Source organism: Paramisgurnus dabryanus, chromosome 10 (assembly GCF_030506205.2).
Source record: "Paramisgurnus dabryanus chromosome 10, PD_genome_1.1, whole genome shotgun sequence".
NCBI classification, from domain to species: Eukaryota; Metazoa; Chordata; class Actinopteri; order Cypriniformes; family Cobitidae; genus Paramisgurnus; species Paramisgurnus dabryanus.
Genome location: NC_133346.1, coordinates 38,766,250 through 38,791,540, shown reverse-complemented (window position 1 = coordinate 38,791,540; position 25,291 = coordinate 38,766,250). Strand labels below are relative to the sequence as shown.

The window sequence follows — 25,291 nt, the reverse complement described above, 5'->3', positions numbered from 1 at the left end:
GACATATACCAAATTAATTGTGTTGATAAGGAGATCCAAACTGAAAGTAATAATTGAATAAAAGATCAGATTGAAAAACTTAAAATATATATATATATATAAGGTTAATAGAAAGAGAGAGACGGGTTGAATGGTCCCTCGGGTTTGAGTCCCGTAAAGGTAAATTGTGGTTGGAGTCCATTAATGTATTAGACATTATAAAGTACCAGCAGGGTTGAATGGTCCCTTGGGTGAAAACCCCATAAAGGTAAATTGTGGTTGGAGTCCATTAATGTATTAGACATTATAAAGTACCAGCAGGGTTGAATGGTCCCTTGGGTGAAAACCCCATAAAGGTAAATTGTGGTTGGAGTCCATTAATGTATTAGACATTATAAAGTACCGAGCGGGTTAAAGTCCCTCGGATGCAAATTCCGTAAATTCTAATTTTAATCCGGATATTATTTAATCGCTTTCAACTTTCGCTAAAAAGACGGGTCAGTAGTCGCGCGGGTGAAACCCCTGAAAACTACTGGTGTATATATTCTTTTGCTAGATAAGAGTGACGTTTTGTGCTTTTTTTGAAATTCTGAATGCTTGTAAATTGTGTGAAAATGGCTAAATTCCAGAAAGAATGTGATGAGTATGAGTGTCCACCAGTGTATGTGTACTTGCAAAAGATTGTGAGGCTTAGGATGGTCCGAACAGATCGAAATGATTTTGTATATAGAGAAAAGACAAAAAGAGGTTGCATTAGCGTGGAACACGTTGAGAGAAGAAAACTGTTGGGAGGCAGAGGAGAAAAAGAGAGTTCCTCTCACGCCTATTATTTTTGCCATGGAACATAGACTGGTAAACAAAATTAAGATTGTAAAAGCAGAAGGAAAAAGTGGTTTGGTAAAGGACCAAATGTGACAAGCTTAGAGAAAGAGTTGAGAATTCAGACGAGATTAGCTCTGGTTGCTGCTGTCATGCAGGCTATTAAATCAAATAGAAAAAGGGGAAGTTAGCAGTTGTGCAGCTGCAAAGCAAAAGGAAGTTAAACAAGGAAACAGTCAGCCAGACTCAAGTATGACACCTACGGCTCCTCCTCCAGCTCCACCCCCAGTGAAATCGATCTACCCCTCCTTGCACACACCTACTCCTTATGAGAAAGCCAAAGCCCCAATGAAACAGCCTGTTCCCTTTCAGTCGGTCACTACGACGTCACGTCGTGACCGACGAATTGGGAACTCGCTTAGAGAGACCAATCTGCTTCGTATACTACTAAAACGCCAATGAACTTGGCATTGAGATATTTGCATAATGCTGGCGCCGCCCCGCCAGGTGCCTTTATAAGCAGCAGGTGCAAATAGGGAAAATAGCTTTTTCGCTTCGAAAGCCGGCTTTATCTGCTACTGAGAAGCTACTTTACTCTGTTGGGATTTGATTGCTGAAGTTGGTTGAACTAGCAGTATCACAGCGGACGCTTCGCTTATTCCACGGCTCTACATCTGTTTATTGTTTTGAGTTTAGTGTGTGCGTTGCCTTCCTGTGCGCTCATCAACTAAGCATCTGAGTGAATTTCCCTAAAAGAGTGATACGAGAGAGCTTTGTGCCTTGTTAAAGGCAGCCACTCTCTCGTATATGCGGAGATCAGCGTCCTTTTCAGGATAGCTTTTCGCCGTGCGATCTTGGATGCGAGAAGTATAAGGGTTCCAGTGACGGTCACGAGCGCTGTCTTCGTGCTCAGGCATCGAGCTCTCCGGGGCTGCGTTCGTGGAGAGTTTCTGTTCTCTCTGTGAGAGCATAACCCTCTTGGATTGCGGAGACGACTGTCGTTTCTACGGGAACGCTGTCCGCGCCTTTGCAGTGCTGACGCCGCCATGGTGCGGCTGTCAAGCGCTCGCAGGGCGCCCTTCGCGTCACTACGCTGAGTAGGACGGAGGATGCGTCCTCCACCTACCGGCCTTCTCATCCTCAGCCGGTTGAGGCTCCGGTGGAGACTGCAGAGTCGTGTTCTACGATGTCTGCCGAATCCATTGGACCTCCTTCTGGTCCCGTCACTTCTGCAGCATCAGAGGGGTGTCCATTTTTCCTCCGAGGCAGAGTCGTTCCGGAGATGGCGGCCGTGCCCGCGAGCGGCGGAGACGGTAGAGTTGGAAAGGTTAACCCCTCTCCGCCCGAACCGTCCCGCCCACATGATTGGTACTTCGGAGCTGCTCGGGCCTCTCGGTCCTCTCCTCCTGTGCCTTTCTTTCCCGACGGCACGAAGAGCTGACGTGATTTGCGGCCGTCCGGCCGTTCAGCTTCACCCCTCACCTCCCTCACCAACGGAGCCGCTAAGGGCGGGGACCCCTTCAATGGAGCGGGATGCGTTCCTGGAGGGACCACCCAACCCTTCCCTCCCGTGTTTGTAGACAGTCGTCCGGTCACGGACGCTGCCCATCAGGCATGCCGGAGAGGCGGCTTCGGCCCTGCACGCAATAACGTTGCTGCAGGCTCACAAGGATTTACGAGGGAGCCCGCGACCTTCAGTCGTGCGATGTCCACCACAGTGGTTCAAGATCGCCACCTTTGGCTGTGTCTGGCTGACATGACGGACGCAGACGAGAACAACTTGAATGCTCCTGTCTCACAGACCGGCCTCTTCGGCGAGCCAGGGGAGTCGTACAGCTCCGCTGCGCAGACTGAGGCGATCTCCTAGGTCATGCCCCGGCGGAAGAGAGCTGCCCTTGGTCCACCACGCCGGCTCCTCAGTCTGCCTCTCGCCGTCGGCGTCCTGCGGCGACCACCTCCGTTCCCCTCCTCGGACCCCATCTCGGCAGCGCAGGGGAACCGGTCGTCAGCAGCTCGCCCCGCCCGCTTAGCCGCTTCCCGTGAAATTCGGGAGTTTAAGTGGCCAGTGAAGGGCGACCCGGATTGGCAGAGGATCACTCTTCAGGAGATGGAGCTCCTTCCCCCGATAGAGGGTCGGGTGGAAAATCCTTGGTTTACATATGTTCCACCGGCTGTTTCGCCGGTACCCACTTAACCACACATAAGAGTGCATTCCTCTTCCCTCTCTAGGTCTCCGGAGGATCGAGAGAGCCGTGAGCGGGTACACACCAGCTCCCCTACCTCTCCTCTATCGCCAGCGGGTGACCTGAGGAGTCCGAGCTCTCCGCTGAGGAGACCGGACCACCAGCACCCTCATCGGAGTCTGCGCTCTCCGTAGAGGAGACCAGATGACCGTTACCCTCAGCGGGCTCAGGTCAGTGTCACACACACATACTGTAGATGTTTATGCTGTCACAGCAGACGCACCGGCAGTCCCACCTGTCTCGCTTCGCTGCCCCACCGCGGGTACTTCGGTAGTGTCGTTATTTCTCCTCGTACGGTGCCTGGGTGCTTGGCTTCAGTTCCCAGCCCGTTTCGTTGGGTTTTACGCACGATCCGCCTCGGTTACGAATCCGGCACACCCCCAAAATTCGGGCTTTCGTTTCACTGTAGTGAAAGCGTCCGATGCACATGTACTGCGTGCAAAAATCGATATCCTGTTGGCGAAGGATGTTCGAGCCGGTCCCTCTTACCGAGATGATGATGATGATAGGGTTTTTCCAGCCTTTATCTCATAGTACCCAAAATACGCGGCGGGTTACGATCGATTTGATTTACGCACCGGCTCTACGAAGGTGTTCTTTTTGGATGATAACGCCGAGGCTCGTATTTCAATATTCAGATCGGTTTGCAGCCTTAGACCTGTAAGACATGTACTTATGTGTCCATCTCCCCTCGCTTTAGACCGTTTTTTCGCTCTGCGTCGTGGGGTGGGCATATTAATACTAAGTACACCATTCGAGCTGTCTCTCTCTCTCTCCGTGTCTCCATGTGTAGTCACGGCATTAAGATGTCAGAGAGAGAGCGTTGTTCGCATTCTGCTTTTTTCTACGTCGACTTATAATAGCCCGTTCTTGGCAGACGTGCGCGAACACAGAGAGTTAATGCTTCGGCATCTCGCTCGTTTAAGTCTTCAGGTCGTCTGGGAAAGAGCAACTTTGCCCCGTGCAGAGGATCCTTTTTCTCAGTATGGAAATAAGACTCGATCGACTAATTGGCGTGTTTAACAAGAGCGCGCAACCAGTCAGTTCTGACTTGCCTCGGTTTAATTCGAGGGAAGTACGCGGTCCCTCTGAAACAATTTCAGAAGCTCCTGGACATATGATAGCATGCTGCGGCTGTGACGCCGCCCGAGCTGCTTCATATGAGACCGCTTCAGCATTGGCTTACGATCGAGTCTCGAGGAGAGCGTGGCACACCGACATACACCGTGTAAACATTGCACCTGCGTGTCATTTAAATTTTTCCCTGTGGTAGACCCGGCATTTCCGATAGAAGATATGCCCCTGAGGGGTCTCCGGGCATTCTGTATATTGCAATGCCCTCAGCACGGGATGATCAGCCACGTATGACGGGCTTGCAGTCTCAGGGGTGTGCATAGCACCCCAACTGCCGCGAGCGGTGCGCTGTATATCTGGGACTTGTACGCTCCGCTATGGAGATGCGAGGGAAGGATGTATTAGCCGACACCAATAACATTGCGACTGTTGCGTTATTTACCGTTAAGGCGGTTTTGCGCTCTCGTCACCTGTCGCATCTCGCTCGTCATCTCCTCCTTTGGAGTCAGAAGCATCTGAGGTCCCTTCGTGCCATTTACATCCCGGGTTCGCTCAATACAGCGGACGCGCTTCCCGAGCTGCGCCCCCGGCGAATGGCGACTCCACCTCCAGACGGTCCAGCTAATTTGGAAGAAGTTCGGTTGTGCGTAGATAGATCTGTTTGCGTCGCCGGACGATACCCACTGTCGCCTATTTTATTCACTAACCGAGGGCAGCCTCGGCGTGGATGCGTTGGCACACAGCTGGCCGCGGGGGGTGCGTAAATACGCATTCCTTCCAGTGAGCTTTATTGCGCAGACACTGTGCAAAGTCAGGCAGGACGAGGAGAGCCTTTTATTAGTCGCCCCGTACTGGATTGGGTTTCAGAGTTAATGCTCCTCGCGACAGCCCCTCCCTGACGATTTCCCCTGAGGAAAGACTTTCTTTCTCAAGGAAGGGGCACATTATGGCACCCGCGCCCCGACCTGTGGGATTTCCATGTATGGTCGTTGAGCGCGCGCAAGGTTTAGGTGATTTATCGCAAACGGTATCTAACACCATCGACGCGGTTCGAGCACCGTCCACAAGACGGGCTTACGCGCTTAAAGAAACCTTTCTCGTCACCCGGTGCTCTTCGCAACGCGAGGACCCCAGAGAATGCCCATTAACATTGTGCTTTTATATCTTTAACATAGGTTAGATGGTAGGCTGTCCCTCCGCCATTAAAGTTGATATCGCCGCTATTTCTGCTCATCACTCTCTTATCAACGGCAGATCAGTTGGCCAGCACGATTTAATTATTACATTTAAGAGGCGCTCGCAGGCTAAACCCCTCGCGCCCTCCCTCTTTCCTCCTGAGACCTGTCCATGGTGCTGAAGCCTTCAGGTCTCCCTTTTGAGCCTTTGCAGTCTACGAGTCTGAGGTTTTTATCAATGAAAACTCTGACCCTGATAGCATTGGCCTCCATGAAGAAGAGTAGGGGATTTACATGCATTCTCTGTTGACGATTCGTGCTTTTAGCTTGGTCCTGCTGTCTCACTGAGACCCAGACCAGGCTACGTGCCCAAAGTTCCCACCACTCCCTTCAGAGATAAGGTGGTGAGCTTGCAAGCGCTGCCCCCCGGAGGACGCAGACCCAACCATGGCTTTGTTGTGCCCCGTACGCGCACTGCGACTCTACGTGGTTCGCACGCAAAGCCTCAGGACCTCAGACCAGCTCTTTGTTTGTTATGGTGGCCAGCAGAAAGGGAAAGCTGTCACTAAGCAGAGGATGTCTCATTGGATAATTGATACTATCGCCCTGGCTTATAATCTTCAGGGTATTCCTTGCCCCTTTAATTTGAGAGCGCACTCCACACGGAGCGTTGCCTCATCTTGGGCTCTAGCTCGTGGTTCCTCGCTAACAGACATCTGTAGAGCTGCTGGTTGGGCGACACCTAATACGTTCATTAGATTTTACAGTGTTCGTATTGAGCCTGTATCCTCTCGTGTTCTTTCCTCACCAGGGGGAGCACGGAGAACAGTCTCACAGGTCGGCTTGCAGCCTCCATCTGATGCTTCATAACTGTGTCAGTATGGAAGGCCTTCAGAACAAAAATGCGTAATGGTTTGAATTGTTCTTCCTCCGCTGCCTTGGCAGCCTTTGTTGCGGAGCATTGGCTGTCAGCCTTCACTAGCTGCATCCTCGCGAACCTACGTGTTGGCTCGGGCTCCACATTGTGTCCCACCGGGTTCCTTTGTGAGTATTTTTCCGTGGGGTTAATCCTACTAGCCCACGTTTCCCTTAGCAGAGCACTGCTTTGCTTACACAGCCACGGCTGTCATTTTTACCTCAACTACGGTTGACTTTCGCCCACCATTAACCCTTAAGACGGGTGGTGGCTTCCGCAGCGTTCCTATCCCGCTCAGGTAGGGCGCTTCCCAGTTGCTGGCACTTCTGTGGGGTTAAAGGAACATCTAGTGCCCGGCCTTCTGCCTTAAAACCTAATTCTCCTCCTCCTTAAGTGGAACCGGAGGGCTTTACGCAGACACTGGAAGAGGTCAGCCCCTAGTGGCGTTTTGATAGGGATTCCCAATTCGTCGGTCACGACGTGACGTCGTAGTGACCGACTGAAAGGGAACGTCTCGGTTACGGATGTAACCCTCGTTCCCTGAAGGAGGGAACGGAGACGTCACGTCCCGTCGCCACAGGTGCTGCCACCTGCTGTTAAGGCCGGTCACACTTCCGGCTTTCTCAGCGAAAAGAAGCTATTTTCCCTATTTGCACCTGCTGCTTATAAAGGCACCTGGCGGGGCGGCGCCAGCATTATGCAAATATCTCAATGCCAAGTTCATTGGCGTTTTAGTAGTATACGAAGCAGATTGGTCTCTCTAAGCGAGTTCCCAATTCGTCGGTCACGACGTGACGTCTCCGTTCCCTCCTTCAGGGAACGAGGGTTACATCCGTAACCGAGACGTTTTTCAAATCAATAGCGGTGAATTGAATGTAGATGTAGATTTTATTTGTGTGAAAATGTAGTGTGTCTGTGATATATTGAGTCTGTTAAAACCATAAATGGGATTAAGCAAAATCTAGCAGAAAGACAGAGGCGAAGCTTTGAAAGAAAAACAACAAATTACAGAAAAGAGTAGAGACCAAGTTATTAAATGTGGAAATGAAGATGAACAATTGAAAAAGGACAGAAAATTGTTAAAAGGTGAATGACACAGATAAATTGTATAAAGGACAAAAAGATTTAACAAAATGAAGAGGAGTCTTCATCTGATGATGGAAGGTGGTCACAAGATAAATTTTATTTTAAATTGAAAGGCAATATTTTGCAATGGGTTAAGTTAAACCTTGAAAGGCTGAAAGCTCTCATCCTTTGACATTCAAGAAAGTGACTAAAAAGCTGGCAAGAAACAGACAATGGAAAACTGTGTGTGACATCAAAGTGCTGGAGTTGCAAAGAGAGGAGTAACTCATAAACTGGACTGAAAGCACATTCTATTTGAATGGGACTATAATTGAACTCAAGCAGTGAAGGGGGCACTGCATATGGTCAGAGACATTTACAAGGATGAAACACCAAAAAGACTGAGTGGAATCCAGAAAGACTCACAAAGATAATAATGTTCTTGGAGGCAAGAGAAACTGGACAATATTTCACTGGACACTGAACTTTTTCATCTTCATACGAGCCTTTGAGTGAAAAAGGGGAAAGAGTAAACAGCCGTTCAATGTTTAGTAAAGACCTTGTTACTATAGGGACACAGACAATCTTTATGAGAAAATCAGCTAGACAAATTTAAAGGCTGATCAAGAACTTTGTTGTTAGGTGTGACTACCTGTTCTGAAATCAAATCAGACTCCTATTAATCTGACAGGAAGAAATGCATAATTGAATTTGGTATCTACAGAGGAAGTCAGAATTCCACTGATGGTATTAGGCTAAAAAGCAAATATATATGGCATAGAACAGCTATGGCAGAAAGGAAATTAAAATAGATATAAGAAATAAATTGAAAATGAAAAAAGAACACCATAGAACACTATAAAAGGTAAACAAGAAAAGCTGTTAGAATAGAAAATAACTGATTATTGTAACAAACTTTGTATTTAAGGAAATTGCCAGCCCAGACATCATATATGTGCATGAATGTGTTCACATGGCAGATCTAATCACTGAGGGTGAGCCAAAGGATTGTATACCATTGACTGATATACAAATTATTATTATTGTAATTAATTATAATTGTTATACCATTGACTGAAAAAGCAAATAAATTGAGAGATGGTTTGTTCGCGGTACCACTGACAACTACCCCACCGTTAATCACAATGTTTACAGATGGTTGTTGTTTCAGAGCAGCAGATGACACATTGAAGGCAGGCTTTGCTGTGGTTGAGTAAGTTGTGGGTGATTTTGTAACACGACTGAGTGGTAGATTGAAAGGTAAACGGTCAGCACAGAGAGCTGAAATGACAGCTGTTATCAAAGCCTTGCACTACACTGGTGAAGAGAGGGTGATTGTTTATAGTGAATCTGCATATGTGATTGGTGCAGTATATATGGAACTGCCATATGGCAGATAGGTGGGTTTGAAACCAGGAAAGGCCGGCCTATAGTAAATGCTAGCAAAGCCTGACACATACTACAGGCTGTGAAGGTACCTAATGAAGTGGCTGTTGTCAACTGCCTAATAAACCACTTATATCCCCAACCATGGTTTCCAAAGACAAAGTTAGATCTGACAAAATTGACAAACACGTACTGGAATTGACATATAGTTTCGGGGCTGCTTATCACCCCAATGTTAGAGCAATAATGAACCTGACTTTGACATTAAAACTTGACTTGACAAACTATGTGCACAGACAAAAATAACATGGCTTGAGGCATTATCAATTGCATTAATGTCTATTCGTTATTCTGTTAACAGGATTTCTGGTTTCACAGCCTTTGAATTGCTTACAGGTCGTCAGTTTCCAGGTCCGAGGAATGCCCTGGTGAAGGACCCTATCATGCCACTAACTAATGATGTTTATTTCTACAGACTAACTGCTATGATTAAACATTTTTCTTGCCAGGCTACCAAAAAAAACGACATTGTGAGAACGACCCAGATGTTAAAAATGATGGTTGGGTTTCTAACAGACATAGGTGTGGACCTGAGGACTCAGGTCCAAGAGAGGGAGAGTGTTGAAAGTGAAAGTGAATCAGCTGGAATACAGAGAGAACAAACAGGAAGTGAAACATCAGTGGTAACACTCACACAACACCAACAACAAAGTCAACAAACACTGTATAATTGTGCATAAAAGAGGTGACATTTTTTCCAGCCCAGTAACAGAACCCCTAGCACACTGTGTGAGCACAGATTGTGCCTACGGAGCAGGTATAGCCGTACAGTTCAAAGCAAAGTACGGTACACAAAAGGTTGTAAGTCAAAACAAACACACAGGTGAATGTGCAGTTACCCATGAGGACGACGGCAGATTGATTTTTCATTTAATAACAAAACAAAATTGTACTGATTTACCAACATATGAGAATTTTACCTACAGCCTCAGATGTATGAGAGAGTGGTGTGAGAAAGAAAACATAACAAGTGTATCCACTCCCCGGCTGGGGTGTGGCCTGGATAAATTGGATTTCCACAAAGTGCTGGAAATCCTGACAGAAGTGTTTAGAGACCTGAATATCACAATTACCATATATTCATTATAACCTGGGTAACTACATTCCGTATTGACCTTTGAATTTTGATCTTTGAATTTCTTAAGTTTCTTATACAATTCTACAGTATTAATTTCATATTTCATTTTTCTTTTCCTTTTTGAATTTACGATTGTTATTTGAGTATTAGCCAATAGGCATAAGTGTATTTTTTCCACAGAGATGAAGCTATATGCAAATTGGAAGGTTCTGTGGGCCGTAGGAGTTATAACTGCAATTATAGTCACCATAATATTTGGCATAAACAATGGAGATCCCTGTGTAACAGACTGATAGTGTCTGCAATAGAGAAAAAAGAAAATCCACCCAAATACAGCATGCCGCTATTAGGCCTACAGAACCTGGATGAGGAGGAGGAAGAAAATGTGTGACCTCTTTCAGAGGTCAAGAGAGGGAATTGTGGGATTTTTATGTTGTTTTATTAATCAGTATGTTATGTTATAATTCATATGTGCCATTAGGTTTTCTGTGCTGAGATAGGTGAGTAAATGTCTGTGTGTAAAGTTGAGAGGCTGTGGTTTCGGTTGGGGGAGAGACCAGCAAACGCTGATAACAAAGCCCTGAAGAGAAAACACGCAGAACAGATGGTTTCAATAAACAAGTTGTTTGCTTTATAACTATGTTATATTTAGAGAAAGTGAAAATTAGTATGTTTAACTAATGAATGCATTTAACCAATTCATGAACAATGGAGTACTGTTGTGTTGTTGAATAATTATGTTTTACATATTTACTGCCTACATTTCATGCTGATTGCTAAAAGTGTTAAAGTTACAAAGATGTCCAAATAAGGACTGTGGAAATTGATTTTGTTCCATGTTATATTTCTTTAATTAATCATTTTATTCTATAAACATTGTGTGTTTCATATATGCACTGAGCTATTATGTAGAAATGAGGTGTTTATGTTTGAGAGTGGAGAGTTACCAGTTTTTGTGTGTGTGCTGCAAGGAGGAATTTAGGAATTTACGCCTGGCATTGATCAAGATAAGAGAGAGGCCTGAGGGGGAAAGCAAACAGGCGACTATGTCATTAACTAATGCCTTAATGTTCACAGGATAAAATATGCAATGTATTTCTTACTTAATCAGTATTAATCATTGAATAATTGATGTAATAAATATAAGATGTTGTCTTTGATAAATTTGTATTAACCAATGAAATGAAGGTTGCATATAGAATAACTTAATGGGGGCAGGGCAGCTCAACCTTGAAGAACAGAATCTCCTGTGTGTGTGTGTGTGTTTTCTTTCCTAACAGATGGTTTTTAATAATGATTAAAGTGTTTCCTTAGAAGTAGTATTGCAGTAAAAGATTTAATATGTGTTTATCTATCTAAAGAAGTTAATGTGTGCCTTATTCATATAACCAATTTTACAAATAATGAAATTATGTCATGATATTGAAATATGTTTTACATAATAATCACTTTCATCTTACAGCTTATGTTTTTTATAAATGAATGTTTTGTTAATGATTTGTTTTTAAGAAAGCATTATAACATGCTATTCAAAGTGGAGGAGTACTAGGTAGGAACGGCAGGGCTCCCAGGGATGAGAGGAGAACAGTTTGTTTTTCTTTGTCTATGTGTGTCCATCTTTGCCTACAGGCTAAAATTGGGTGTGGTGATGGAGTCAGATGGACGAGGGGAACGGCCTTTGTGGGAGGAGGATTCTGAAGAAAGAACGGCGATATATACTCATGTTTTTGTTCTGAGCGGGAAGTTTGTCAAATCCTGCTGTAGGATTTGGGACACTCCGGCATGCTGTAACTTTTTCATATCTGATCAATAAATATTTGAACTTAGATATTTGTATCTTTTGCCTTTCCTCTAAATTATGAACATGCAAATGGACGCCTTAAAGTCCAACAGGTTCCAGCAGCATGGGAGACTGACAGAAACTTTCTGTTGCTTTGACTTAGTGCTCTCATTCGCAGAATTATACGTGTGCGGCGCTACCGGACCTGATTGCGACCACTTTAGTCAATGCTTATACAGCCGCTGACTTCCCAGATTTCGGCTCTTTAAGAAACGCATCTATATTTGACGCACACAGCGTCCAAATCACAGTTCAAATACACCCGGAAACAGACATACTATTTTAGCCGCAGCTTTTTCCTGTGTGGATGCTGGTCGCGCGTCATTGGTCTAATGCGCTTTACTAAGAATGTAATGAGTACAATATTACCAAAAATATTATTTCTAGGGCTGGTCAGAATACCAGTTAATGAGCTTTGAAGCTTTGGCAGTATCAACACCGAATATTTGATGCTTCATTTAGAGGGGACTGAACATATTCTCTAGCCTGACGTTGTCATACTCAAAATTGTAGTCAGAATTTGAGTCTGATACTGATTATTGGGCGTGTTTCAACCAAACCAGGAAAATGCCTCTGCACTCAAGTGGATAGACCTACAGCCAATCAGAGCCATCTTTGTGGTAAACGGAGTCAACACAAATGCTCTTTGGTGACGTGGATCGTTACGTAACTTTTGATCATCTGTTCATCATGGTATAAAGCCCGCCCTGACAATTTGATTGGTTCGGTCAACTCTTGTTCGGGCATAGTTGCGCTACAACGAAGCAATGCCAGACTGAACTTCCTGACATTAAATGTTGCTAAGTTCGGCTGGCACCCAGGCTACATATTCTGTCTAATAAAGGCAGGAATCTCTGTCTGTTTGCGTTTTTATTATGTTGAGAACTGTTCATCCTATCAACTTCAGGCATTGTGGGTGTGTTGCTGCGGAGCAACGGGAGTGCAGTTTCGCATTTTGGTGCAATATGGACACAGGACACGTTCAAAATAAACTTTTACGCTTACAGGGCTTATATGCTCAGAGATACTGCACTAGTAATTTAAAACACAGAGGGCTGTTAAGAGCAATACTTATAATAAGGTAGCCTTTCATTTTTTAACAAACAAATCACTTCCTAATCAGAAATTAGAAGCACAATAATGAGTTCAACGATCCATAATAAATAACCCACTTAACTAATATTCAAAAAATTGAATATTCTGACCAAGTCCTACTTCTTTTGCGCAGAAAAATGGTTGTGGTTTACCAGGCTATCATCGTGGCCATGTGAACTGAACTAGTCTGTTTCATATGAACTCTCGACTGTTGCGTATGAACTGTGAACTGTTTCACATTAACTGATCTCATCTACGAAATCATATGAATTATATACTCAAAAACTATCAAAGCCAGCACTGTTTGATTAACCTTTTCCCGTTGCATTTTCTATTTGAATGGCCATTCATATCCATATTTTTGTCTGTTTGTTGTATGTCCACTGTAAATATTTAATAACATTGGTACCACTTAAAAGCAATTACTGGCCTCTGTCCCATCTCTCAGAGGGTTCTGACTTCCCTGCTAAAAAAAACAGCATACCAGCAAGACCAGCATATGTTGGTTTTGGTCCTGGTTTGCTAGTGAACACCAGCTAAACCAGCACCAAACCAATCGAATCCCTGACCGTGAAAACCTGGGTATTGATGTGTGGTTATGATTTTAAGCATAGTCATCTGCCAAATAATTACTTAATTACTGTTTGGGGTGACACCATCACCGTGACGGTGTATGAATGAGAGTGTGAATGGGTGACTGGTTTCTTGATGTAAAGCGCTTTGAGTGCCTAAAGCAGGTTTAAAGGTGCTTTATAAATGTGACAACTTACCATTTAATTATGTGAAAGAAACTACATTTAAGCAAAAAAGGGTAAATTGACACAGCCAATAAGAAGTACAGGTTTCATTTATTAATTACAAATAAAAAATTAAAAAAGATTTCTTGATTGAGATAAAGTAATTGATAGCAGCAGCTCTACCCATGTAAAATATATAATGAGGATTGTAAAATATAGTCATCATTGTTTTTATAAAAGACCCTTATCTCTTAAAAAAACATACCAACTGCCTTTGTTGTCTTTTGTGTGACCTGCAATTTTACTGGGTGTTTAGATCAATCATATGTATATATTTTTTTCATTTGTGGCCCTATTTTCAAAATAGAATCACAATATTTGTTAGCACGAGAGGACATTATAAAATCCTAATTTATAGCAGTACTTGTATTGACAGCCCTATTTCACTCTCTTCAATTAAGAGAAAATATGTCTCAGCCAATGACAAGTTTTTCCAGCAATCCGTATTTCCACCAGGTGGTGCTCTTACCCGACTTATAAAAACCTGGAAGTATCCCCTTAGGGCAAACTCTGTGTATGTTTTGACCATCTCTCTGGATCTGATCTCTATCAAAAGTCTTTCACAAAACGCAATCATCTTAAAAATTATCTTAAATTTGGTATTTTTGAAGAAACCTAACCATATTTGAGAGGTGAGAACAAATAAAGGTAGGATGAAACTTTTTTGTTTGTTTGTTTGAAAGCAGAGGGAATGTATTTTATTTGATATATTGTATGTTTATAATCAGTGTTTCCCATACATAGGCTCTACTTGGGCGGTGCGCCCAGGTAAATTGCGACCCGCCCAGGTAAAAAAAATCACTTTACGAATTTCCTTATTTTCTGAACTCGACTGGATGACCCGTGTTTTGGAGAGAGAGAGAGAAAGCGCGAGAGAGAGCGCACAAGAGAGAGAGAGGTGGGGGCCGGGTGACCGTGAAGTTGATGCACGCATCATAAACTCATCATCCAGCGCGTCAAACTGGATCAACTGCAGCACATACGGAGCAGCCAGGGAACTACACTGCGACCAAAATGGTCGCATATGCTTATGTGCATATGTGTTTATAGCATCCAAGTTGGCTTCATTTTGCGTGCAAGCACGTTGTGTCTCTGCCGTTGAGTGTCCGTTCACGTGCTCTCTGTTTCTCAATGAATTGGGTGCGACGCGAAGCAACCTCAGTGTCACATTGTATCCTTTCATGTTTCTGAACTTGAGCAAAGTTTTGCCATTGCGGTACATTCACACGGGGTGTAAGCGTTAACGCTTAACGGAAGGCTTGTCTGAAGCGTGGCCAACAGCCAATCACTGTGGCCGCAACACAAGCTCCGGTCTTCCATATACGTAATTGGCTGGCTCTGCCTAGGTTATTTGCATAAGACGATATGATTGGCTGACGCATGCGTTGCCGCTTGAAAAGTTGAGAAATGTTCAACTTCTGCCACGAGCAACGGCACTGACGTGGCGTCGACGGATCCACAATTCAGTTCGCCAACGCTTGACGTCACCCATTAAAAGTGAAAGGGAAGCGTCAATGCTTACGCCCCGTGTGAATGTACCGTTAGAGGTCTTTCTTCACTGAGGACGCGGGACCCGTACGGTTCCGGGTTTATATTTTAAATGGTCAGTCGGTCCGGGTCGGTCCTAGTTCATTACTTCGGGTCCCAAGTCTGATTAATATTGTGTGTAAAACCTGAGTCGATCGGAGAACGGCTGCGAGCGCATAACAACTGGCTCTTGTCACGACCACGCGCCGCTTCATTTTCTTTATCCCATTTTTTTATAATCTTACTATTAATAGACCATATCTTTACTACAATCTAAACAGTTTGCACAGAGATTGTAGCAAAAAGCATTGCTAATACTGAACGAGCAAAGCTCTAGCTGACTCAGGATATAAAAAACGCAAAGCTGTAATGTAAAGTCTGTCATCGGGACAGCAAGTAGACTTTTAAATCTGAAATAATGAGTAGATTAAGCTTTTTTTAATCGGCAAAAGAGAAATAGATAGCAGAAGCAGTAAAAGGGCCTATCTAATAGAAATTATTAACATTATAACATCAGTCACATTTATAATCTATAGACCTGCACTGTCTATTAATATACTGTACATAGTCGGGCTGGAACGACGCGTCGACGTAGTCGATTATGCCGATTACGTAATTACGTCGATTTGCCCGAAATGCGTCGATGCGTTGCACTGTTTACATTTTGAAATGAAGGCGGCTTCAGCTCCGACCGGGTGATACAAGTGTTATACCAAACAGACAGAACGCGATCAAAAGTGTGGGAATACTTTAAGCAAAGACCAAATAAAACACATACTGTGTAAAACTGAAATGGCATACCACAGCAGCGCAACACCTGTGTATGATCATCTTAAAAGAAAACAACCTGGGGCTTTCCGACCTCAAAATGACGAGACGTCAGCGTAAGAATTTGAACTATTACAGTAAGTTTTTATACAACAATAGAATCAATAATATTGTGCTTAATACAGCTGCGTTTACATCTTTGTTTAATACGAGCTGCGAGACGCCTGACAGACGCGACATTGCATCGCTTCTGGGCAGTATGTTGAAACAGTAAATAAAGAGCAGGACATGTTTTTATATTAAGAAGTTATGAAATAATAAGTTACTATCACATTGAGAACTGATAGGCATGTGCCCGCGTGCACTGAAAGCCAGCTGGAAGTGCGAAGTTCCCAATTAAAGTCTTTTTTGCGAATATGTGCGCAGATATTACAGAAGCTCGTCTTGTAAGGTATTCCTGACATGCGTTTATTTAAAGTAACAGCAGCGTAAACGCTGTTTATAAAATATTAGAAGATCATACTAACTGAACTTAAATTTTAAATGTTAACTGAAGTTAAATGTTAAAAGTTAAATGACAATGCAGTACTACTAATAGTAATAATATTAACAGTAATAATATAACCACATTTTATATAAGGGTTCATGAATCACAATGAACTTATTTTTACTTCAGTCTGAACTAATGCTGAGTTAATGCATGTACTAATCATAAACTAATGTTTAAAATATTAATATATGCCTATTTTATTGTTTAAGGTGAATAATGCCTCTTTTAAAGTGGCACTGCCACTTTATTTTTCATGTTGAAAATTTTGGTTTGTGTTTTTTTTTTTTTAAGAAAATGCTTAAATAAAATGTTGGCGTTAATGGCAGATGTTACATTTATTATTTGTTGGGGAATTATATGTATAAAAAAAGACTATTCGATCAATCGAAAAAATAATCGATAGATTAATCGGTTGAAAAAATAGTCAATAGTTGCAGCTCTAGTACATAGTATTGTATTATATTGAGTTTGATAAAAGGGGTCATCAAATTGCTTCATATACCAGTGCAAAAACATAAAGTGTTTTCGTGGTGCTTTGACAAACAGTGTCAGCTTTGTTTATGGCAAAGAAAGTTTGGGGTGGTTAGATTAATGAACTATAATGTGAAATTAATATTAATGTTTAATAAATCAAAGTATTGTGTTGTGTCACACATTATTAGTTCTTTGTTACATGTATAGTAGACCATTTTTTGTCGGTGGATAATAATGATTGCCCTTTTCACCAGCTACCACCACAAGTAAATTTCAGATCTGTGGGAAACACTGTATATATTTAAAGAAGAACATTTCCTGGCAGGCATTAAACTTTTGTGAAATTAAAAAAAAAAAATGCTGGTGCTGGCTGGCAACTTTATTTAAAGCAACACTAAAGAGTCTTTGCTCTTTGCTCCGCCTACAGGTTAGAAGCGGAATTGTCCATTACCACTGTCGTAAACACTGCAGCATAACTGGCTCTGATTGGATTGTAGATCTGCTGTAAAGCAAGTTTTTGTAGTTTTCACTCCACTACAGGACTGCGACCCGACGGTTGGAAACTTCTTTAGTGCGGTTTTGGCCGATAGAGGTCTGCAAAGAGATCTGTTTCCAGTAGATGAACAACTGAAACTTTTTTGGAAACGTTATTTTAAGGTAAAAAATACTCTTTTTGTGTTGCTTTAAAAAATGATGGCAGGGAAAGAGTTAAAGATTACTATTTGTTATTGTATTTATTATAAATGAACTGTAATGCTAATACAATTCAAATATGGAAACATGCATATGTAGAAATGAGCATTGCTCTGATAACTGAAGCTGGTGTTTATTTCACAGTGATTTATATTTACTGTACACATTCGACTGATGCTGTAATCGTAAGTCAATAACTTTAGATTCAAGCTATAAAGTATATTTTATCAGTATGTGCTGCCTGGGGATCGTACAGATGACCTTCGAACTGCTAGCGCAACACTAACAACTGAGCTATAGAAATCAATCACTTTTGTTAAATCTAAAACAATGTCTTGAAAATTTCTCTCACCTGTTCATTGTGTTTGTGTCTGTTTCTCCAGAGAGACTTGTTGTGTTTTTGGAGCTCATGACAAAAGTTCAGATGTTACTATCTGTAAATAAACACAACATACACAAACTTAGTACACCTTAGACGGTTTTATATACCAACAACAAACAACTCTTCTGAGTAACACAAGATTTAAAATATGTCTGCAGAAAGGCTTTTTCTCAACAAATCACCCTTCTGTAAAACAAAATAATGAAGTGAACAAACTGGAATTACTGGTTATAAAATCTCCTGACTCTGACAAGAAGGAAACAATACAAATTCAGTTCAACACTGACTTAAAAGATCTATATCTGAAACAAAACTACTTCAATCAACTTCACATTTATTGTTTGATTTCTCAGTTATGCTTTAACATGGACTTTGTACAACTATTGTCTAGCGGTGGTCCATCAACATCGGTGTCTCTCAGGATCGATTGTGTTTGCTCAAGGAGGTAGGTCAGAAACGTATTGTTTGGGTGCAGATGGTCGTAACCGTACCAAACGCCACAAAGTTGGGAAAGATGAGCATGTTTTAATTAATTTCTTAAATAATCTCTTAAATAATCTCTTTTTTTTCACTACCGATTCTGATTTAAATGCAAATTAACTTTTAACAGGGATTGGTAATACATAAAGAATAAACTAAACCGTAATACCAGAATGTAACCACATTACAATGGAAACATTAACCCCATTCACACAGACCTTTGGTCCTAGAAAATACCCGTAAAATTGCCAGACAAGCATCTGTGTGAACACAAACACATCACGTATATCTTCTGGGATCGTTGCCGGAAAGAGGACCTAGTCAGAAACACAGAAAACCCTCTGTGTGAACAAAAAGCCGAAACAATGCCGTTATGGGCGTGTCTACAACAAAAGTTATGGTTCAGCTCCTTAAAGCGAGAGATAACATGCATATAAACATTCACCACAAGAAATGTTGCAAGGGTGGGGGATTTTAAACAAGTGGTTTTGCACCTATTTGGCTCCCCTACTGGCTTAACTTGCAATCTCATTACTGATTGGCTGACTTTGCTGCCACTCAAAAAATGTAGTCAATTATTTTAAAGTGGAGGGGCAGTGAGATGCCTGTGATGTCATAAGCATCAGTTTTTCAGATTGGGCCGTTTTCTGGCTGACATTTCTAAAAGAGGAATTTCTATGAGACTGAGATGTTTAGCATATCTAGCACGTTTTGTATGTTTGTGAATGCGGGTAGACTACCATTATTCAACAAAGACAAGGTAAAAATGGTTTTTCATTCTCTGTCCCCTTTAATTCACATATTTTGCTTGCTTTAGCCATTTCTTCTCTTTGGCCATGCATTCCTTTTTATGCATTACAAAATATGTTATAGCTGTAAAAACTAATTTTGTGAAGTGACACTGAAAGTGAAATTTTCTTATTATATCACTTTGTTATGAAAATGTGTGTTTATTTTGTTCTGCATCTGCTTGATAGCATTTTTTCATGGATTTTATAAGCTTTAATTGCCGATTAGAATAAATATTTTGACAAATGTATGTCATTTTACATAATTGTTATTCTTAGTATCTTAAAATTTTTCAGTAAAAGCAGGGAAGTTAGTATGGTAAAGATGTTCATTATGTTGTAATGAATATTAAATAAGAACTATTCTGGCCCTGTTTACTAGATGTAAAAAAGTCTTTGGTGTCCCCAGTGTGTGTGTGTGTGTGTGTGTGTGTGTGTGTGTGTGTGTGTGTGTGTGTGTGTGCGTGCATGCGTTTACAAAGAGTGTTACATATACATCTGAGATTACATGTTATGTCAGATCTTCTCATTAATGAGAAGATTCACAATAAATGCAAATGCGAAAGGGAGTCATTATTAGTAATCACAAATATGCAGGCTGAATATTTTGTGTTGCATTCATAACAAATTTTCCTTACATAACATTAACAAACCTGTATAATAAACTTGAAAAATAAAAGTCTAAGAAACTAAAAAAACATACCTTATTTATTGCGCTGGGCACTGCCAAATTGAAATCACTATCATCAACGTGCCTCGGCTTTTCACGTTGTGTTCTTTGCAGAATCTGTGAACACTCCTTGCAGAGCATTTTTGTACGCCCATATGGGATAGGTGCGCAGAAATATTTTCATTAGTCATATGATTATTAATTATGTTGAGGGTCACATCTGCGTGCCTTGCTTAAGATTTTACAGTTTTTTTCAAAATTTAATTTTAAGTAAAATCTAGAAAAAATTATTAATTCATTTTTTAATACATTTTTTATGATGGATATGTGTCATGATCCTATTTTTGTAGTCCTGAGAAGTTATTTTGTTCATTGGTCTGTGTGCTGATTGTTCCCCCAGGTGTTTCTTGTTCTCCCTGATTAGTCTGTGTATTTAACACCAGTGTTTGCTTAATCTGATGTTGGTCATTAAATGTAAATGTAATGTGTTGGTTCCTGTTCCCTTTCTGCTTGTTCCCTGTTCCGTTTCTGCCTAAAGCCGATTCTTCGGTTTTGAACTCATTGGTTTTGCTTAAACACCTTAAATATGATTTACATGCACAACAAATCATACTAAAATTATTTTTTTAAAGAAAAATTTTGCTTTTAATAAATATATATATGTTTAAATCATTGTGTGTGTGTGTGTGTGTGTGTGTTGCCTTCTTTGAAAAACAACATTAATATAAAGTGAAAGTTTTTTTAAAGTTTATTTTCATATTTTCCTGCAACACCTGTATTGATTAACTGTAGGCTATGTCAACCCACAGATTTCACAAAACAATAAGGTAATAAAGCTTTAATGTAGTCTAGATTTGTGGTAGTGAATTTTCTTTTATTCCACAGATGATGTTTGCAGTTTTTCTTTGCTATTTGCTTCAAAAGTTCTTTTGTTTGCAGTGTTTTCCTTTCAGGTTTACACAATTTAAGCTTTTCTTGGTTCATTCAATGTTTTAGGCAAACCTTAATCATGTTCATTTTGATTAGCACACTTGGTATTAAACTAATCTCGTTTATTTAATTTCAAGACCCCATTGTCCATGTGTTAGTAATCTAGTTAATCTGTTTCTGAAAGCCATATAAGCCATGATCAACTATTCTAGAGCAACTTTTCAGAAATGACCTCAAGAAAGAGAAGCAACATTTGAACCCACTTTAGGACCAAGCAAAGCAAAATGCAAACTGTGCAGTAATGTATTTTCAAGAGGATCCACATCAAATTTTAGACGGCATTTACAAACTACACACCTGACTGCCTTGTCTACACAAGTAAGGGAATCCAATCCAGGTGACTCTGCATCACTCCCAGGATGTGTTGACACTGCTGAAACTGTTCAACCTATAATCAGATTTGTAGCAGAGACAAATGTACAGAGAAGCCAACAACATTCAATTCAGCACAGTATGATACAACCAACTAACACTTTCAAACAGAGTAAAGTGGATAAAGAGCTTGTAAAAATGATTGCTCTTGATTTGCAACCCTTTTCCATTGTTACAGATAAAGGGTGTAGAGCACTTGATTTATCTTACATTCTTCCAAGCAGACAGACCATTTCAGCAACAACGTTTCCCCAAATGTACAACTCCGTCAGAGCAGAGCTGATGGCCAAAGTAAGAGATACCTCGGCTGTTTGTCTCACAACTGACAACTAGTTTTATGGCTGTGACCTGCCATTAATTGATCATGATTGTAAACTGTCATCCTCTCTACTGGATTGTTTTTCATTTACTGAAAGGCACACAAATGACAACCTAGCAGCAGAACTCCAGAAAATTTGTGGAGAATGGGACATTACGAATAAAATTGTGGCCTGTGTGTCTGATAATGCTAGCAACATCTGTTACGTTTACCCCATGGTCTAGGGGTTGGGGGAATAACAGTTTTTGGTGAAGAGAAAGAGAGACCTCTGGCTCTAGGTCCCAAGGCATAAACTCAGTTTTATAAAAAAAAGAAAAACACAAGTATTTTTAGGTATTCAGGGCTTAAAGCAAATTTTAGAGGATAGAGCCAAAATAATAAACAAAAATGAGTCTTCCTAATTTTAAACCTCTGCCTTCCCTTAGAGCAAAATAAATTGATACAAACAAAAAACATTGTATTTCCCTTACTCCCTCTCGAAAAAATAAACAGGAGAAAAATGATTAAAACAAAAAATTAATGGCTTCTCCCTCCTTAAACAGAGTCAAATATATGTTAAATAGTTACAAGGTATATATACTAAACAGAAAACAAACAAACAAAATGATAACTGTTCTAGATCACAACTGTTTTCGAGCTCACCAGCCCTTTTACACAACTTTTAACACTTTAGGGTAATGCTACACATGGTAAGCATCAAATTCACACAACTCTTTAAGTGCTGCTGCTGCTGCTGCTGCTGCTGCTGCTGCTGCTGCTGCTGCTGCTGCTGCTGCTGCTGCTGCTGCTGCTGCTGCTGGACCTCCGAGTGCAGACCAGGAACACCTCCAGCCTTTCTCTCTCACACTCTGGGCCTGGAGAACTCAGGATCAAATAGTCTCCTTAACGAGCACACTGATGATTTTCAGGTGGCACTGCTTACCTTGCAAGCAGACAGTGGGAAGAGTGGAAAACAAGCAGGAGAAAACAGCACATTATTAGGCCTAGTCCACAGGGACACGGGTATTTTTATAACCATGAGTTTTTTCACGCGGTTCGGCCGTTCGTCCACACGAAACCGCAGTATCAGGGCACTGAAACCGAGCATATTTGAAAACCCCGGCCAGGGTGAGCTTTTTAAGAAACCCCGGTTACAGTGGTGTCGTGTAGAGAGTAAAACCGGGAGTTTTGCCTTGCGACGTCAGAGTGTGCGCCGTTATCCACTGTGTTTGACGTCAAGATTGTGCGCCGCTGACTGCTTTGTTGATGATTCTGTGCAATGGCGGACGTATCTTGCTAATAATAACTGTGCTAACAAGGCTTCTCTGTAACATGTATACAGATAGATGCTCAGTTATCTCACTATAATGCAGAACACGATTTGGGTTATATCCCCGCCTGCTGGTGTGGCATGCTCTTGACAGCGCTTGATAGCGTGCTTTTGCTTTATCGTGTGGATGGATATTTAATTTAAACCGAGCATGTGTGGACGGGATTTTTTTTTAGGGAAAACTCCGGTTATAAATATACCCGTGTCCGTGTGGACTAGGCATTAAAGATAAAATAAAAACACCACCTTTAACAATATAATAAACATCTTCAAGGACGTAACACCTCAAAGCTGCAATTCTTGCCTTGTTTTGCCCAGACTATAAACCTGATTGTCAGGAAGAGTTTGAAACACGTCCACGGGGTTGGGACAAAAGTAAAAACTATTGTTGAGCACTTTCACAGGAGCACTACTGAATCAGAGTGCCTCAGGGCAACTCAGACAGGGGCGTAGCAAGGTTTTCAAGCGTGGGGGATGGATAAAATATTACATTTGATATAAACACACCAGAAACATGCGTACGTGCACCGGGGATGGAATTAAGCACCACCCATGACACAAACACACCCTCTCTTCCTTCATAGACCTCTTTCACAAACTGTAACATTCATTTTTCATTGCTCACCTGTGAACCTTCCTGTGCTCTCTCTTAAACTGATGCCTCCAGAAACCTCTCGTAAACAAGGGTGCAGTGATAAAGGAATAAGGCTGTGGTACTAGCAAACCTTAGTGAAAATTGAAAAGTAATATATTGAATTAATGCAACAATATATAATGTTAATAGGCTACTGTAGTGAACAGCGTACAACAATGCATTCCAGACCCCTTTCCTAATGGCTACATTTGGACCAGATTTTGGTGGGTTAACATAAAGTGTTCCGTCGATCAGATAAGATCTTTTATGGCCGACCTCCGTGCCAAAGCAGAGAAGGGGAGGACGTTTTGATTGGCCCACATCATTTCTGTTTCTCATTATTTCAAACCCCCCCCCCCCCCACCCTTACACAATCTCATGAAGGCAGGGTGGTCATAAAAATTCCTTAAGGAAAAACATTTTCCAAAGTATTGGCTAAACCAAAGGACAAATCTTTACATCCTTCCACCACCAAAATGGACTTAAAACCATCGCCTATTGACTTCATACTCGTTTAAAGACACTGCATTCTGAATCAAATCTTTTTGTTATGAAACTGTTCAAATAATCACAGTTATTAACATATAAATGAATGGATGTTTGATATGGTAACATTTTGCTGTCATGTTTATACTTTTTACACTCAGGACAATGCCAATGGTATTTTGGAAATGGTTTGGTAAGTGGAAAATGCATAAATGAAATTCTAAAGACAAAGTTAAACTCTACACTTTATGCAGTGCAAATGAGTTCCTCACTGTGAAGAGAGGTGGACCACCTTCTGTGGACTTCCTCTGACATCAACAGCCAATCACGGCTCTGCATCAGGAAAGCGCCAAAATGCAAACTCCTCCTTATCTAAAGTTATAAAAGTTCCTTTTTTCCAGACATTCCTCGTTCTGAGTCTCAGGCCCTGTGCCTGAGAGAGACAATAACATATCATTGAAAAACCAACCAAGTTTGTGAATCTCTCTTTGAGATTTTACAGCTCCTCATTCTGAGATCGACAACAGAGACTGAACGCACCACGTTTCGAGCCTCATGTCCAGAAAGGCAATAACCTATGTCTGCAAACAAGGTGAAGCTCAGAAGAGCAAACCTACGCTTCAAGGGGCCTTTAATCTGCGTGTTCCAGATTTGTTAAGGACCTTCTGCACCGTCTACCGGATCGCGTCTGCAAATTCCAGATCGCTACAATCCTCTCTGTGCTTCCCAGAGATCAACATTTTCACAGCACTTTGTGTTCAAGGCTGTTGAACTGAACCTGATTCTTTCCCCATTGCAGTACGAGAAAAGCCTGACACGTGGCCGACGGGCCACCAAAGGACAGCTCATTCGACCGCACAGAACGTAAATATAACACAACCAAATCTTTCCTGAAACCATGGCATTTGTGTATTCTATCAGTAACTGTTACCATATATGACTTTCAATGTTGCATAACTGATTTCTTTAACGTTTCAGACAATTCTTTGATTATTTGGGTTATTAGAAGTAGGATTTTTTATCTTATCAGAAACAAAAAAACATTATGCCATAAATTCAACTTCAATTTTCTATTCTTTGCATTTTAGTTTCTATCTTTTTCTATTTTTTAGTATTTTACTATCATTTAGTAGTGTTTTTAGTTTTCTTATTTATCTTTTGTTAATAAATTCCATTTTATTACCACTGTGTCTTCCTTGTGTTGATAATACAGTTTAAGGGTTCTACAAGCTGGTCCGAATCTTACAAAATCCTTTAGATAAATTAGATGACAAACTCCCACTAATTTACATATTTTCTTATTTGTTAAATCTGACAGGACT

At 41.4% G+C, this 25,291-nt stretch overlaps 1 protein-coding gene across 2 annotated transcripts in view; it reads right to left on the bottom strand.

Moving 5' to 3' along the window:
• The window catches only part of LOC135745137 (NLR family CARD domain-containing protein 3-like), a 223,092-nt gene extending 202,823 nt beyond the window's left edge, over positions 1 to 20,269 (bottom strand). For both annotated transcript variants that reach the window (XM_065263505.2, XM_065263506.2), the window contains exons 1-2: positions 19,893 to 20,269; positions 17,892 to 17,973 (exon numbers count right to left, since the gene is read on the bottom strand). In XM_065263505.2, the coding sequence (XP_065119577.2) occupies positions 17,892 to 17,950 (59 nt within the window). In that variant the 5' untranslated portion in view covers positions 17,951 to 17,973; positions 19,893 to 20,269. The remainder of the gene's footprint in view (positions 1 to 17,891; positions 17,974 to 19,892) is intronic.
• Positions 20,270 to 25,291: the final 5,022 nt, after the last annotated feature.